The sequence below is a fragment of the Podarcis liolepis genome (assembly GCF_965112155.1).
Source record: "Podarcis liolepis genome assembly, chromosome: 6".
Classification (NCBI taxonomy): domain Eukaryota; kingdom Metazoa; phylum Chordata; class Lepidosauria; order Squamata; family Lacertidae; genus Podarcis; species Podarcis liolepis.
Window position 1 is genome coordinate 39,711,860 of NC_139559.1, and position 18,354 is coordinate 39,730,213.

The following is an 18,354-nucleotide window of genomic DNA, read 5'->3' on the forward strand; positions in this document are numbered from 1 at the left end:
TAACTCTCCCAACGGTTTGACTTCACCCCCAAAGGCACACTCCTCCATTGTCTCCCGAGACAGACGGATGCCAACAATGAGATAGGGGAAGCTTGGCTACACTGAGAACGTTAGAAGAAATAAAATGAATAACACACACTGCTGGATCTAAGCCAGATAGCTGATGGAAGATGACCCACGTCTACAACTCCATTCTCCAGAGTTATTGACTGTCCTCTGCCTGCATTTTTGAGCAATTGGTAGGGGAAGAAAAGCAGTAGGAATACAGCCTTAACAAAGACGGGAAAGCCAAGGGGCTTCAAAGAATGAAGCAATGCATCCCACGCCATGCGTGGGCTTCTGATTTTTTTTTTTTTGCCACCCCCTTTTTCAGAGGAAGAGAAAACTCATATCCTACAGTTCCCCCTGAATGGGAAATATAACCTGTGACATTTTAGCTGCAAAACGATTCATCTTCAGAAAATGCAGATTAAAAATAAACATTTACCTGTTTTGCTTCATTCCTGGCTGCCAAAGTTTAGAACTGGGGAAAAAAGTGGTTGGCCGAGAGCTCTGTAATCCCGCCTTCCCCTCCTTTTGGTAACAGCTGGAATGAGGAGTTTGAAGGAGGATGCATGATTGGTTGAGAGTCAGAAGTAGGGTGGAGTGAGGAAGACAGAGGAGGAATTTACCTGTCTAGGTAAGTCAGTAGGAGGTCAAGAAGAGAACAGAGAAGGTGGTATAGCCTGTTTGGTCGTGTCATTTCATAGCAGAGTAGCTGGAATTGTTTTTATTTCCTAGTAAAGGTGAGTTAAACTCTAACTAAACTATGTTTGCTTAGGCGGAAAAGGAGTGTTCCTGGATTTAGATACAAATAGCCGACCAGATAGCTGGCTTGTCCAGTCTTGCTTATACGCTTCCCCTGTTTCGTGCTATCTTTCTTGCCGTTGTTCCTACTGAAATTTTTGGGCTCGTAAAGGATTATGGAAAGTCTCGAGTTTCCTAGTGAAGGTAATCCATGCATGTTGCAAACCTTTCCTGATAGATTTTAGGGGGAATTCTGTTGGTAGCTTAGTTGCTTTTAAAATGACTTTTAATCTGTAAATCTGTGAATGACAAATGTTTGTCTCTTTCATGGCTTCTGTTCAGGCTTATTAACAATGAAAATATATAGTAAGAAAAGCAGCTTCCTTTCAAAAAATCTGGAAGATGCAACCAAGCATAAATGCTCTCTCTCTATAATATATAATATATTATATATATATTATATTTTATACATTATACTCTCTCTCTCTATATATATATATATAATTATCACACTTATGGGAAAATAAGCTTACTTTAAGTTTTGCAATCATTTAAATTATTTTAATAAATCTTCAGAGACTTGGATGGAAATTGTTTTTAACATGAGATGGGGGTGGAAATGTGCTCCTTATCAGTTAAATGTAGGTAAACATGCAGAACTATGCCTGCTTGTAATTTGAAACTGGAAAACTAGGATTGTGCAGCTCTGGTACTGTAAGGGTAATGATTAAAGAGTCTTTTGTGTAGGTAGAAGTGGATGGGTCTCCAGGGTCAAGGTGCTTGTGCATGTATGTTTGACACGTTCTGTCTCTTATTCTGATGTGGTTTGGCCAATGGGATGCAGAATAGCATTAGTCCATGCAGATGCATTCAAAGTAGCATATTTTTTTTTAGTGAACTGGCAACTCTCTTTAATTCTGTTGGTTTTTAATACATAAGAATACATGTCACCAAAGCTTACCGTATTTTTTGCTCTATAAGACTCACTTTTTCCCTCCTAAAAAGTAAGGGGAAATGTGTGTGCGTCTTATGGGGCGAATGCAGGCTGCACAACTATCCCAGAAGCCAGAACAGGAAGAGGGGTCGCTGCTTTCGCTGTGCAGCAATCCCTCTTGCTGTTCTGGCTTCTGAGATTCAGAATATTTTTTTTTCTTGTTTTCCTCTTCCAAAAACTAGGTGTGTCTTATGGTCTGGTGCGTCTTATAGAGTGAAAAATACGGTATTTAAAAACAAAATCTAAATTCTTCAATGGAGTCACTGAGTTTCATTTGCAGGGTATTCTTGGGCAATGTATCAGTCAGTCAGCTAAGCTCTGTGTGCTAGATTAAAAACTGGAGCAAGCCTATATCCCCCAAGAAAATACTATAAAAGAAATTAAAGTAACCTCTACTTGAGGGGACCATGAAATGATCTAACAGGGAAAAGAGATAGTAATTGACTCTTGGTATTTGTCCCGATGCATGCTAAATTCCAATAATGTGCACTGCTTCATCTGACTGATTGATTGATTGTTGTATCCACTTATATGCCAAAATCTAAGCAGCTTACTACTATACTTAAAATACACAATAACATTAATTAAAATATACATTAAACGAAATGTAACAGTGCACATACAATAAATAGGTTGGTTGTAGAAAGGTTGTAGAAAGGAGGAGGGATTTGGATGAGACTTTCATTTTACACTATTAAAATCCACTTGCAGCTAATCATCAAATGAAGGACCTGAGCTGGCGTTTAACGTCACTTGTGACAATAAACCATATTTATAATGCCCCTTGGTGGAAGGACTTTACCTTCCAGATTGTAGGACCTAGTACTTAATCTTCTTATAGTTTAAAAAGCAACTAGTTATAGAGGAGACCATCTGATCTTGTAGACCCAAGTATTTTGCCTCTGTCTAAAAAGTAATCAGCAGTACTACATGTACCGAGGGCTGTTTGTTTCTAATGCCTATGATATAAAATAGCAGTGGGGAATGTCTGCTCCGTGACATAATTTGGCCCACGAGAGTCCCAGTTTGGCCAGTGAGGACCTTCCCCACAAACGATGTCATAGGTGATGTCAGTGCGGGACAGATACAGCTGCAGCTACAAAGGCACAATTGAGAACTTGAAGGGATAGATGCTGACAGGGAGTCCCGCTAGGATCGGATCCAGCAGGTAGTTCCTCATTGGGAACTCCAATGGGGCTTGTCTTCTCAGTTTGCAAGAAGCAATTTGGATTCAAATCCATATTCCTACCCCCTTTAAATTGAGGTGGTAGTGGGTACAGCTGCCTCACTCATTGCTTCCCTTCTGAGAGCTGGCTGTTGCCCATTCCCTCTGCTCCCTCCACAGTGTTGGTACCCGTTTCACTACATGATGGTAAACATATGTTTTGTGGGCCCAGAGCCTACAGGGACTCCACTGTAGCTGAAGGTCAAGAATCGAAAATGCCTGCCTCCTTCAGTTGGCTCATATATGATATGCGTTGTTGATATTGTTTCACACCACCCTAATCTCCGAGTGGGGCATGATTACAGGGATTCTAGGTGCTTACCCAGGGGTTATGTTTCCTTTTGGGAATGAGGCATAGCGGAGACTGTGGTGCCTTTATGATATATGGTTTATTTGCACATGTATACAACCTGAGCCTATCATAGCATCAACACCCAAAAGGATCTTGTTTCTCCCATATCCACAGCCTTGGATTCAAACAGACATCAAACATTGCTCTCTCTCTCTCTCTCTCTCTCTCTCTCTCTCTCTCTCTCTCTCCTCCCAGCTTGCTGCTTGAAATCTGGCCCACATCACTGCAACTCAACTCTAAACTCAATTGCCCCTTTCCTTTGTTTTTCCCTTAATGGCCCATCACCCAGGCTATCACCTCATCTAGCTGACCTGGCTTATGTTTTAACACTTGCTGGATCAAGGGGTTACAAGGGGTTACAAGGATCTCACCTACAGCCTATTTCCTCTCCCTCAAACTCATAACAATATCAGGTATTGGGCACACCCTGGTTTCATTTCCTTAAGAATAAGTGGCAATGCAGCAAGAAAACATTTTACTGCTGTGTCCTATGTTCATAATCGCTATCAGTGAACTGTGGCTCCAGGTTGTGAGTTAATATTTAATATCTCAGATTTTAGAGCTTTAACTACACCTTTGTTAGCTTCTAAAGCCTTTTGAATATCCAGGCTCTGGATTACTCAACTGTCCTTCCAGGTTCAGCTGCTTAATTGTGATGCTAGGGATCAAAATTTTAAGTAGTAATATACAGTCTTGGGCAAGTTAGGTTGTAATTTTCTTGGCTGCTTATTCAGTGCACCAAACCCTTTAATATCATATTGGACACATGTTTGTTCCTCTTAGTAACAGAAGTCAGAAGACTGCTTTTTACACATCTTCTTTTGTGATCATTGTTGATCCAATGTGATGAGAGTCTCTCTCCCCCCCCCCTACATTTTCTTACTATGAGGCATCCTCCTAATGAAATAACTCTGCAGGACTGGCCCACTCAGGAGGCAAGGTGAGGCAATTGTCTTAGGTGACAGGATCCACAGGGGCAGCAGATTCAGATGTAGATGTTTATTTCCCCCCTTGTTCCTGATGTAGACTTTCACTCACCCATTCTTCCCTGGGGGAAGGGGTGGTGGTGCCATTTTGTAGTTCACCTCAGGTGCTAAAATGTATTGGGCCAGCCCTGTAACTCTCTTGTCATGGTTGCCTCCTTATACACTTGAAAGTAAATGGTATAATTGATGGCTATGAAAAACTATTTCACAAAACAACAGTGTTCATCCTGTTAAAGCAAAGGTAAGATGTATGTGTATCTGTGTCTGAGCAACTTTCCTTTTGTCCATACTGAACATTCTGCACTGATGATGGTGGTGTTGCTAAATACCTGTTAGTCACTCTCTTATCCAACTTCGTCACAAATACTGTGTACTGGAACACAAGCAGAGTACCATATTTTTCCATCTATAAGATTCCCCGATGTATAAGACACCCCCTATTTTGGGGGACTCAGATTTAAGAAAATGGGGGGGGCAGATGTATCCGTGTATAAGATGCCCCCTAATTTTTGACATTATTTTTAAGGGGGGAAAATCTAGTCTTATACACAGAAAAATACGGTAACTCGAGTGGAGAAATTGCTGTCTTTGATAGGAGGCCGTGGGATTTTGTCTTGATTTAATCTCTGTGTACAATGCCGTGATGTGAATGAAACCTGTTGCTGGATTTTGTACAACACAAGATAGCTTATTTTCCCCAAGCAGAGTTCATAAAGGTCCTTCCTAACCTAAGGAAGATGAGATGGGAAGTGAGGCAGGGACTGCCCCCTTTCTAGATCGTTGCTTATGTATGTGGCATCAAGGGCATGGCCAAGGCTGAGGAATAATGGAAGGCATTCAGTCTCCCATGTGAAAACTGTAAATATTATGATTGGCACACGTGCACCGCAATCTTTGAGAGTTTCCTGTTTATTATATAAGATGATTCGCTGACGTGATAGCACCCTTGATCACGCTGATTTTTGCAGTTTGAATGAACACACCCTGTGATGTTCTAGCGCCTTTTTACGAATGGAACTGACATGCCTGCATTTTGAAAAGAAGCTTTTCAGTGCTGCTGAGCTTTAAATACTAGTTATCCTTGTTAAGAGGGAGTAGTCTTCCCATCTCTTGCTGGATGACTTTACAGAATGTGACAGGCAGAGGGGTGGAGCTGGAAACATGTCTTTCTGGTTAGAAAGCTTGTGACCACATCCTCACAAGGCAGAATGGCTTCATGTACTGAATGAAGCATGGGGAGGGAGTGGTGGGAAAAGATGGGTGACACTCTTGGCTTCTGCCACTGATTTTGTAGCATAGTCTTAGGCAAGTCCAGTAGCTGCTTCAACAGAAGCTGTAGGGTGCCTCTCACATAGCTTGGCTGTTGGATCATGGCTTGGATCTGTAGCTTGAAGATTCAAATCTGACCTTGCGGATCAGCCTGGAGGTTCACACACAAAGAGACTCAGTGTCTATGGACTAGGGCTTATGTCTATTTATTTTGGAAGGACAGAAGGCAGAGGGGATTGGGTGCGAGTCAAGCATCAGGGTGAAACATGAATGGCTTCAGTGTGTAGAGTTGCCTTAGTATGTAACTCTAAACTTTTTGAGGGGGAAGCTGGGGAACATGAGGGCTGTGGCCAGGGCTGTTTGACATAAAACAATATGGGGCAGAGGGCTTCAAGGTTAACCAGAGGTGTGCTTTTCCCTTTCTGTAGGATTTGCATTAGGACCAAACTAGGATTAAAAGGCTTTAAATGTGTTTGGTGAAGGTTTGTAAATCATAGCTTTGAAGCAATTCTGATTAGGTATAATCACAGTTGGCTCTGTCGCAGCAAACTGTGAAGGAGGAGACAATATATGAGAAGAGGGGGCATACCAGCACGTGGTGAATTTGAGTCTCAAGACTGTGGGAAATATAAGACAGTATGTGACATAGAGGATGATACCATGAGGCTGTATTGAGGTTGATGTGAATATAGCCATTGTATTTCTATGGTTGTATTATTTCTGTCCAATCAGGTCTTTGTTAGTATAAGTTAAGCTAAATGACTAGGACTGGAAAGGCATTCACTTAGCTATGAAGCACACTTGGTGGGTGATCTTATCACAGGCTAACGTCACAGGGTTATTGTGAGGATAAAGTATAGCCAAACCACATACTCAAGCTCCCTGGAGGAAAAGCAGTATATAAGGAAGTGTTTATACACACCATAAAAGAAAAAGTCTATTTAAAAAATGAGGACGTGCACTCGGAAGTGTGGGACAACAATAACTCAAAGTGAAGTTTTATGAACTGCGCAAACAAATTGGAATGAAGGCTCAATAAACAGCGGATGTTGTATCACCTTGAGGCAAACTTTGCACAAATTTCACATGAACCGATGAATGTTCTGATTTGTAAATGCCACCTGTCCATCATACCCCTACCCCCTCAGTTGCCCTTTAATATGATTTTGAAGCTTTAATACGATTTTGAAGCTTAGCTGGGGTGTAGTCAATATTGCCTTTTGTAACCAGTGTAGAATTTCCGGACATGCCCTAAATTCCACACACTGCAGTCAGCTTAATCCCCCACTAGTCCCCTATGTATCAACCTCTGTTTTAAAACAGCTGCAGTTTTCATCTGGGCCTCACATTGGTAGTTCCACCACCCTCAGAAATTTGTGCGTGGTGGCCTGGGAGAGGGCACTTTTGGTGGCCACCACAAAGTTTTGGAATTCTCTTCCCACAGAAGTGTATCTGACACATTCCTTGTGTAGTCTCCATTGTACCTTGGCCTCTGGTACGTGACCTGAGAATATATATGAGATATATATTATTAGGATCCACCCTATTATTGTGACTATAATTTGTTTTTAATTGTTTTTAATATTGTATTTTTAAATTGCTGTAATCCTCCCTGGAACCTTATGGTGACAGGTGGGTAAGGAATCAGACATATGTTGTTGCTGTTAATTTTATATCAGTGGCACCAGAGCAGCTGGCCTCTTTCAGTGACCTCTCGTATATGTGTGTAGGGATGAGGGATGGGGAAGAAAGTCATTTCAGTGTATGCTTAAATGTGCATCTAGTTGGTTAGAGTGTGGTGCTGATTACATCAAGGTTTCAGCTTTGATCCTGGTATGGGACAAGCTGCATGTTCCTGCATTGCAGGGGGTTGGACTAGATGACCCTCAGGGTCCCTTCCAACTCTACAATTCCATAATTGTACCTAATTTATATTTCACCAAAACAAAATGTGAACCAAAAGTCAACTTTCTTTCAAAAGATTCAGAATTTTGCATATATTATGGGGAAATGTACATGAAAACGCTCACGATAGTGAAAATAACATACAAAAATACATTCCGTTAGGTAAAATTGCTTACAAAAGTGTGCACATTGGGCAAAATGTGGAATAAAATGATAATGAACACTTCTAAGATTTTTTTTTAAAAAAAATCACGGTCAGGTGTGAAAATGTGATGGACTGAACTTAACACTGGAAAAATGCAAATCTTAAACTGGCAGATTTCTCCATCCCTAGTAGGGGTGAAAGACACCTGCTTAGATGTCCTCCAACTCATCCCACACCACTCATTGTGCACTATAGCTTTAAAGCGGGAATGTGGGAAGGGGCTGTCGGGACGGGCCTTTTCTAAGAGACCCCTGTCCTACCAGATGTGTGTGGCCTGTCCCTTTAAGGCATTCTCCTTCACATAAGGAATGTGAGGTATGTGCCAGGTAGGGAAATGCACACCCTGGCCTCTGCCCTAAGTAAATAGGCAGGTTGCCCATAGAGCCTGTGACAACCTTGCATTATTTAAAGTTAATCTGTGACTTTGCAGCGTTGCTGGTTCATAGGCAGAGTCAGCATTAGGAGTAATAATAAAGGGATATGATATTGTGAAATGTCATCCTTTGCTCTCCTTGTCATTCCGAAGGAATGTGCTCCTGTGCAAAGAAAGCTGGTGCTTTAATGTAGTGCATTTCCTGCATGCAGGTCTTCTGTTGTCCTGAGGCTGAACTTCTATAGGCTTGGAGAAACATAGAGCCTTTCTTTCATTACAAGGGTTACATCCGGTCATAGGGATAGATTCAACGACATAGCTGCGCTAGTGGGAGCAATGAGCTCCACTGATGCAACAGGGATTTCTTCCTCTCCTCCCTCCACTCGCACCCTCAACCCAGTCAGCAAGGGGTGTGTGTGGCATTGGGAGAACATCTAGAACAGCATGTGGTGGTGGATGAAGATAGGAGGAGTGTATTCTGTCTGGCAAGCAAAATGTCTACAGTTTGGTGAAGCATTGGTCTCGGCTAATGCCTTCTCTCTTGACTGAGAGAGGTACCGTAACTCGAAACGGTCTCTTCTACCATTTAAGGCACACAAGCTAGAAGCTGTGTACAGGAGGAAGTGGTCTTAAACTCCAAGATGAGAACTCATTTCAGAGGTAGCTTCTGTGGGGACTTCAGCAGGGTCTTCAACAATCCAGAGTAAGATTCCATCTCTCTAGCCAGATATATGTGGGCATGGGCCATTTCTGCAGTGCTTGTTGGGGTTTGAGAACGTGCAGCAAGCCTTAACCAGCAGAGAACAGGAGGGGGATGTGCTGGAAGGGGCAGGACTTGCTAGTCTCTCCGCCCCCTCCTCTTATTACATAAAGAAAGAGAACCCCTTAAAAAGGCTTGGGATTGATCCAATTCTGCACTGAAACAGCAACAGGAATGTATAAAAATGTGCTAAAAAGCAGAAAGAGAAACTGATTTTGTCAACATGGCATTTCCAAATGATGTTGGGATTTGTGACAGCAATGGATGTGCAAGAAGTGCTATAAGAAAAACCATACGAAAGAGCAAATTGCTTTTAATAGCTATTCTTGCTGTATGACTCTTGTTTTGTTCCAGCTAGTCTTGTTTTTATACTTTATTTACCTGCTAGTTTTTTAACATTGTGAGTCACTTTTTGTGAAATATGTGACATGACTTAAAAATACTTACTATGTAGTTTGGAAAAATGTTTGTTCACTGTGTATTTGGACACCTCCTTAAGATATTGTAACCACATTTTGTGTAATGATTCCTGAGATCAAAGAGCAGGTTTTCGTCTGTGTTCAAGTACATTTAGATAGCATTTTGAATCAAGATGGTGGACTGAACTGAATTTTTAACCACTGATTTCAAAACCTTTCTGATATGCTAGTTTTATATTGCTGATCACTTTAGGGGTTAATGTGGACATGGGCCAACTTCTGCATGTGCATGCTTGTTTGTTGTCATCCACACGAGTGCTTTCAAAACCTCTTACTATTTTCTGTCTGCACTAGTAGGTGGTGTTTGTTTGATTGAATGAATGTATTCACAATATTGTGCTGGTGTTCCCTGCTCTCAGTTAGTACTTCCTAACTCATCATAGGTTCTGGAAACCTGAGGTCCATTGTGGGCATGTATGCAGGTATTTGTATGCAGGAGGTTAAGGGGTGATATGATAGCCATGTTCAAATATATAAAAGGATGTCACATAGAGGAGGGAGAAAGGTTGTTTTCTGCTGCTCCAGAGAAGCGGACATGGAGCAATGGATCCAAACTACAAGAAAGAAGATTCCACCTAAACATTAGGAAGAACTTCCTGACAGTAAGAGCTGTTTGACAGTGGAATTTGCTGCCAAGGAGTGTGGTGGAGTCTCCTTCTTTGGAGGTCTTTAAGCAGAGGCTTGACAACCATATGTCAGGAGTGCTCTGATGGTGTTTCCTGCTTGGCAGGGGGTTGGACTCGATGGCCCTTGTGGTCTATTCCAACTCTATGATTCTATGATTCTATTTACTTACCCATGCACACACTTCATAAATTTCTGAAATACAAGTTTTCCAGTGTGCCAAATTTGTACAAAAGGCACTATTTTTAAAATGTATGTGTTGCTCCAAGTCAGGAAACCTGAAGTCTGTTGTGGATATTTGCACAGATATTTGTTACCTGTACATGTGCACGTTTTAATTTTTTATATACAGGTTTTCTGATGTACCAGATGTGCACAAAACAGTGAATGCCACCGCCGCCACCGCCCCTTCAGTAATGTGTGTGGCTCCAAGTCAAGCAAGGATTTGGAGACAGTGGCATGAAAGACGGTCACTTCCTTGCCTTTATTTCCTTTCCCACCTCTTGTACCTGAAAGGACAAGTTTTATTTTTATTTTTAATACAGCTGTTTCAAGCAAAAGCACTTCTGGCCAAAATAATTGGGTTTTTTAAAAAAAATACTGTTAAAATGTGAATGTGCCTTCAGCAGCTTTTCTTTGGGCAGATGGAAACAAAATGGAAGTAGGAAGTGTGGCAGGCAGCACCCAGTGAAATGTCACCAGTCATGTAAAACAACCTGCCCACACAATGCACTTCATTGGATCCACAGTCTGGTCACATACTATTTTAACTTGTATTTTCTTTCTTTACTGGATTATCCATTGATTAGGAAAATTCAAATTTAGTGGGAAAAGGTGTGGGCTGCCATTTGGATAAGGAGGCATCATATAGACAATGCAAAAATAATAATAATTAGAGACAAAATGAGCTGCAAATACACATTAAACACTGGTGTGAACCAATCCTTAGAATTCCCAAGCAATGCTGGGCACAAGGTTGCTAGTAATAAATCATAATTCTGCCCAGAGTATTTATTTTTATTTATTCCTGAAAGGTAGGGTGTGTGAGTGAGAGCTATGCATAGACAGAAGTGGGTTTAAAATGGCTGCAACTTTTATCAGTTGTGCGCAAAACATTTTGCCTTGATTTTTTCAAAAAACTATTATGTTAAAAGTACAGTGTATAGGAATTTTAACTCGCTGCAGTTGTAAGGTGTTTAATTTTGTTTGTTTGCTTTATTTGCTGATTCTTTTTGTATTTTTGTATTAGTATTGTTTATTTTGATTGGCTGCACTTCAGCAACAGGTCCCAGAACAGGTTACAACAATTTAAAAGTTGATGTTAAAAATGTTAACATAGATCACTGCCACAGCGATAGGATAGGTCTTAAAAACACACCTCAGATGTCAAAAGCCAAGGCAAAGATTATTACTGTATATGAATAAAGAACAGCCCAGCGACGACAAGCAGACCAGTAGTGATTGTTTGTGGGGTGTGGAAAAGCAGAGCAGGGTAACAACTGCAATATCACATATCTTTTTCCTCAGTAGGAGGAAGCCTCATTTATTTCAAGGGAGTTACTTCTAAGTAACATATACTGAACCAAGCCCATTTTGTTTTATTCTATAAAGGCAGCACACTGAATGAATGAAATAATGTGGGCATGAGGAAAGTGCTTTAACAAACACACCCCAGTATCCTCTTCTTCTTAGCTTCTGCTGCTCTAGGAGGGGCCCCTCTTGAGTCCCAGGCGTGGGCATCAATATTTTTTCCTCCAGTTGCTTAGCAACAGTGATGAAGTGTCCTTAGCAACAGTGCTGCCTGCTGAGTCACATTTTCTGCTCTAATTTTCTTCATAAATGTCTGATTGACATTCTTATGCTACTAAAAAAGGATGAAAGCTGGGCTGGGGTGGGGGTGGGGGGGTTGGCAACCCACAAACTCCTACCCCTTCTACCTGTTTGTTGGTGGCCCTGAGGACACTGCTTCCAATAATTGATTGATTATTATAGCAATGTATCATGGTGAAGGGAAAGTACCACTAAGTCAAGTGTATTGACTTTATTGGATCCCAAGGCTTGCGAATTTGGGCATTGCTTTATATCTTGTTGTAAGCTGCCATGTGTGTAAAAGCAGCAAGGTATAAATGAGTTGAAATCCTTGAAAAATGATATTCATATGCAGCAACCGGCAGGATTTCTGCAGCAGTAATCTGTTTTTGAGTATGTTCTGAAGTTGTGATATATGTTTATGGCTTCTTCTTATGTTTCCTCTCCAGAGTTCCTCCGTCATACTTACTGCTCCCTTGCCTGACTAGTGATATGCCTAAAAAGGATTTGTGGATAAGGACAGCTGACCCAGAACCCAGAGCAATTGTTCACAGTGCAGGCAGTTGTGACAGTATGATCAGCAACGACTCCAGCTTGTCTGGAAAGGTATATTAATTTAATTCAATTTATTTTTCTGTTCCACATAATTTCAGAACGTTCAGACAGGTCTATAGCCCTAAATAAAATATCCAACTGCTAAAACATTTAAGAAATATAAAAGATAAAGCACCATCTTAACCTTGGGCTAAAGTTTTCAACTAATTTTTTTAAAAAAATCAGAATTACTTGCAAGCTAAGGCTTTGTATTGTAGGGATGGGGAACCTGTAGTTGTACTACAACTACCATAATCTCTGATACGCTGAATTAGGCTGATGGGATACACAGGGATAAGCATATTGTTTGGGGCAACTAATTTTTGAGGCAAGTGTTTGACTTGATTGTCACTTAGGTCACTTCCTTGTGTGCTGTTTCTAGGCAGGGGTCTGTGCTTTCATGCTCAGTGACCGAGTCCTTTTCTATTTCCCCCAGCACTTTCTCTGTGAAAACCTGTTCTTTACCGCTGAATTGAAGCAAACGGAAATCCACAGAAAACCCAAATTGCCACTTGTTTCAATGCAGCATAAATAGCAGGTTTTCCTTGAGAAAGCAACGAGAGGGGGCGGAAATTAAAGCGCTCAGACACAGAGCTTGCAAGCATGAACATGTACCTAGAAAGCACTGTGTGGATGAGCCCTTGGTGTTAAATTATTTGAGTGATGGTCATGAATGTATGAACTTGCCCTTAGGATGTGAGGCTTCTCCAAGCACCTATGTGGAGGAGTTTCCCTCAGTCAACCTGCTGAGAATATTAAAATTTGAATGACAACTGAATGGCGGTACTTCCACTAGAAATGTTTTGGAGCTGCTGTAGTTGCAGTTTCCCAATGCCTAGTCCATTGAAGAAGAATAATAATGCCATATTGAAGAGATGGTGATGGAGAGTGCACTGTGGTGAGCCTTAGCCAAGTTTGTGTAAATACAAACTTCTGTGATATGTTTCACTAAAGTTTAACACAGCTTCACTCCAAGTTTAGCACTGTCATTCTGTAACCTGTGGGGTGGAGTGGATTTCTGTCCAGTGAGTGATGAGACCAGGTAAACTATTTCCTGTCTGACTTGAAGCTTACTAGATATTTGCTAACTGTAATTTGTAGAGATTTACTAACCACAAATTACCATAGCTGTCAACATTTCCTTTTTTTTAAGGGAAATTCCCTTATTCCGAATAGGATTCCTTGCAAGAAAAGGGAAAAGTTGACAGCTATGTAAATTACAGTTATGAATTGAACTTCCATTCCTTCTGTTGAACACTAGAAGTGAACTTGTGCATTTAATTAATAACGATGAGCAGGGTAGTTCAATTATTGTGGGGCCTCTACCTTGTTGTCGTAATAAACCTGTACCTTGCAAAAACTCCCACATGGCCTCATCCTAGAAAAAGCAAGGGAATCCAACTCTTCCTATGTCAGATTTTTATCTTATTACCATTTGGGTATATCAGCTGGGACATTGACATTAAATAAATAGGTGCCACTGCGGTGGAAAGGTAAATGGCGTTTCCGTACGCTGCTCTGGTTCGCCAGAAGCGGCTTAGTCATGCTGGCCACATGACCTGGAAGCTGTACGCTGGCTCCCTCGGCCAGTAAAGTGAGATGAGCGCCGCAACCCCAGAGTCGTCCGCGACTGGACCTAATGGTCAGGGGTCCCTTTACCTTTACCTTAAACAGGGCTGCCTTCAGATGTCTCCTAAAAGTCTGGTAGTTGTTTTTTCCTTTGACGTCTGGTGGGTGGGTGTTCCACAGGGTGGGTGCCACTACCGAGAAGACCCTCTGCCTGGTTCCCTGTAACCTCACTTATCGCACTGAGGGAACTGCCAGATGGCCCTCAGTGCTGGATCTCAGTGTCCGGGCTGAACTATGGGAGTGGGGACGCTCCTTCAGGTATACTGAGGCCATTTAGGGTTTTAAAGGTCAGCACCAACACTTTGAATTGTGCCTAGAAACATACTGGGAACCAATGTGGGTCTTTCTTATGTGGTCTCAGCGGGAGAACAAAAAAGGGAGAACAATAATGGTGGTGTTGACCTTGGTTATAAAGATTAGGTAGTGCTCCTTTGTAGGCTTACTGACAGACCAAATTCTTGCAAATTCACTGCAGTAATTAAGTCTTTATGGAAGGTAATAAATTTGAGATGAGGATAATTCTTTTTGAGCTTTTATGTCTCCTTGTTCATGTTGCTCAGGGTTTTGTTTTTTGTCTTGAAGAGTGACAGTGGCTATGACTATCTATCAGTGGCGGAGAAAGAATGTCTTATGTTCCTTGAAGAAACACTAGATTCTCTGGATACTGAAGGAGACAGCGGAGTTTCTACTGATGAGGCAGAGACAGCTGAGTCTTCTAAGCAACCACGGACGTGGCCTATGAGAGATGTTCCTAAAGGTAAGCTGAGTTCTCTTGTGATTCTTTAACAGGAATGTTTCAGCTGAAGCATCATTCCTGGCTCAGTCTAGGTGGTGGTGAGGAAACAAAGCACAGAACTAGTTTCAGAACTGTAGAGTTCCATGTGGAAAAAGTGTTTCACATGCATGTTCTATTAAGAGCACAAAATTTAGGGGTAGATCTAGTAGCTTGGATGCTAAAAAGCACACATTCATTTTAGCTCCTTTGAACAACTAAAAGTAGCCATAATGACCTTGAGTTATCGCTTTAGGTTGGTAACTTAAAGTATTATGGTTCAAGGCAATGCACTTATGCTGTGGAAAAACCAAAGACATTTCCTAACCTCTAAATCCAGTTCCAGTTTGGTTACAAGCACACATCCCCACCATAGAAACAGACAGACAGACAGACAGACAGACAGACAGACAGACAGACATATTCTCTGTTACTCCCTGAGCTTTTAATCTAATAAATACCATGTGTGGGATTTGTTAAAATATCACTTTGATACAGTTAGTATTTTGTTTTTAATTCATCCTTTTGTGGTAAGGCAAATAATTTAAGGACTTGGGTTTGCTCTTCTCCTCTTTCTCTTTGTTGAGGTTTTGTGATAGTAAGATTGTAAGAACAATACTTACTTCTCCTTCTTTTGTTCCTTTTTATCCCCACTCCCAATATTGTAGAGCTGGATCATGAAAATCTAGGAAAGCGCAACAAAATTGAACCAAAGAGCAAAAAATGTCTTTCTGGCTCTGTTCCTGTTGTCACCCCAAATCCAGGTCACCATATCTTTCCAAGGAACATCAGCGTAAAAAGTGCTCCCAAGGATTCCCTTGCTGAAGCAACAGGGTCTAATGTTGCTGATTCTCTGAAATGCCAGACTTCATGGGGGTCTCCTAAGCACGAGCCAGCGGACATACCAAATGACAAGCCTAAAATGAGCTCCCAGTTAAAGCCATCTAACTTGGAATCTATAGTCATCCCACCCCCTGAACCTTTCCAGGACCAGCGGAGGAGTCATCCTAGAAGTGGGCAAGAGCCAAGTGGGACACCTCACTATGAAAATAAGAGGAATGTTGATGTAGTGGAGGGATATGGGGCTGCAGCTACCCAGACGGAACTTTCACTAGATAAGATGGGGGTAGTAATTGGGAAAGAAGCCATTCCGAAACCTCTCTCTCCTAAAAGTAGCAAGAAGATTTCTGAACAAATTACTGCTGCTCAAGAAAATTATCAAAAACCTACACTAGAAGAACCTGCCCTAGATCCCAACTTCAAGCAAGGTCCTCCCACTGCCCCCAAACCCAGGAAACTGCCTCCCAATATTATCCTTAAAACCAGCAAAGGTAATGCTGTGTCACTCAATGTGGATCCCAGTCACAAGATAAAGGTTCTGGCTCCATCAAACGGCAGGCCCAGAGCTGCAACTGGTGATTTTTCCATGGAAAAAGTTCATTCAATCCAAAATGAACAGGGGAGAGCCAGGAGAGAAGCTCTTAAGAAACTGGGTCTCCCACTAGATCAAGAAAAAGATCCCGATGATCATGTGATCAAAACCACACCTTACTCAATTCCAAGAGAAACTCCCAGGACAAGCAGCAGGGAGAATGTAAATATGGATAATGTCACCTCTGATAAGAAGTCTGATGAACAGCACAACCAGGTTGGTGGGAAAGAAATCTACCCAGTGGATATCAACCTTGCAGCTGTCAAGCAAGTCAATGTAAAATCCAAAACACTGGAGCGTTCAGGTGTCGGTTTGAGCAATTGCATCTCTTCTGGGAGCGAGGACCAGAATATTAAGAACAGTGGTTCACTTGGCAAAATGTCGTTTTTTGACAAGATCACTCCAAACTTTCTTCGCAGTAGCCGGCCACGCCCAGCTTCCCTTGGCACGGGGAAAGACTTTGTTGATCTGAAGGAAAACAAGATGCATAATGCTGAGTTGGAAAAAAGCGACAAACGACGATCTTATCCACTTCAGCCCCCCTCTAAGCTGCCCAGGCCACCATGTGTCAGTGTAAAGATCACCCCTAAGGGGGCCACAGAGGAGCATAGAAAGGAGGCTTTGAAAAAACTTGGTCTATTGAAGGAGTAAGCCAAATCATTTGATTAGTACAAAAACTGTGTGTTCAGTTGTGGATAATGAGTATACTTGCTTGCTCCCTCCGCTTCTTCAGCTAAAATGGGAGGAATTGCAGCATAGGATGAAGGTCTTGTCTAGTCTGTAGACATTCTTGATGGATTAACCAGCACTGGCTTCAGCTGTCTGCACGAGAACTAACACTTCTGTAGAGGAGGATTAATTCTGCCATTTACATCTGCCACCACCTTTATAGGATCTTAGGGTGTTGTATATAGTGTATAAAAGTATGATTATGCATGTATGTATGTATGTATGTATGAATGTATGACTATGTAATAAGTATGTGGTTAACTGGAAGGGGGAACTCTCAAAGATCTAAGTTGTAATTACTATGCCAAACTATGAACTCATAGGTCTTGTAACGTGACGACAGCCATATGGCTAGAAATCGTTGGTTAAGATTGAGTTGCAATAATGTTTTTTGGTTCCTTTTTAAAACTCTGGGCCTGATAATCTGCTGCACACAGTGTAGCTGGTGGAATCAGGAGGCCTGTTTATATCCACTGAGATGACGCATGCGCTAGATATTTAATAAACTGGCAAGAATGCATCGGATATGAATCTTAAGTGTCAAGTTCATGAATGATAAGAAGTACTTGCCAATTCACCTCCAACATGTCTTCAAAATGACTGGCTAGAATTTGATTAAAAGCAAACGAATACTAGAACTAGAATTGATCTGGTTGATGGTAGTTTGTTGTATCTGCTTATGTGAACAAATTACTATTGTATGCTCATTGAAAATCATGCAGTATTCTAGAAGGAAAATTGCATTAAAAACTGAAAAATAAACTATTTTATATGGAGGAAACTTTGGATTTTATTTGGTTAGTAAAACATGTTAAAATAGTAAAGTGGAGTAGGGAGAACTGGTCTGTGGGAAACACAAAATTTAACCATAACCTTGAAAGTAAGCATAGTTGCATAAAATCACTGCTATCTCTGGAAAGGTTTGTGGCTCAAACATTACAGGTTCTTTAATAATAATGAGCTGAATTTAAACCTACTGTATTTAGCACCACAGTATTAGAGCAAGTGACCCTTTCCCACCAACTCGTTTGTTGGGGAACCCCAGCATACAGTGGTACCTCAGTTTAAGAACAGCCCTGTTTATGAACTATTCAGTTTATGAACTCCCCAAAACTGGAAGTTGTGTCCTGGTTTGCAACTTTACCTCAGTCTAAGAATGGAATCTGAATGGTGGAAGGGCACTGGCGGTGGGAGGCCTCATTAGGGAAAGCACGCCTCAGTTTAAGAATGGTTTCGGTTTAAGAACGGACTTCCAGAACGGATTAAGTTCGTAAACTGAGGTACCACAGTATTTGGCAGCTCAGCAGGTCTCCAATCTATAGGGGAAGGATGGATTTTTGGCTTTGAACCAGCTCAACTGTAGTATTTATGTGGTGGTGGGGAACACATCAAAAGAGCTTGGGAGCCGATCATCCACTATGATTTAAAAAG

The 18,354-nt window shown here is 41.4% G+C and overlaps 1 protein-coding gene across 4 annotated transcripts; it reads left to right on the forward strand.

The window, feature by feature from the left end:
* The first annotated feature begins 613 nt into the window (after positions 1 to 613).
* LOC310709373 (specifically androgen-regulated gene protein) lies at positions 614 to 17,704 on the forward strand. Of its 4 annotated transcripts, none has more exons than XM_083508932.1 (4): positions 614 to 679; positions 12,217 to 12,373; positions 14,573 to 14,747; positions 15,431 to 17,704. In XM_083508932.1, exons 2-4 carry the CDS (start codon positions 12,260 to 12,262, stop codon positions 16,843 to 16,845), a joined length of 1,704 nt encoding a protein of 567 aa, XP_083365058.1. In that variant the 5' UTR covers positions 614 to 679; positions 12,217 to 12,259; the 3' UTR covers positions 16,846 to 17,704. The 4 variants fall into 4 exon arrangements, with proteins under 4 accessions (XP_083365058.1, XP_083365056.1, XP_083365057.1 ...); XM_083508930.1 differs by having other exon boundaries at positions 663 to 785; XM_083508931.1 differs by lacking the exon at positions 614 to 679 and adding an exon at positions 848 to 990.
* The last annotated feature ends 650 nt before the right edge of the window (positions 17,705 to 18,354 follow it).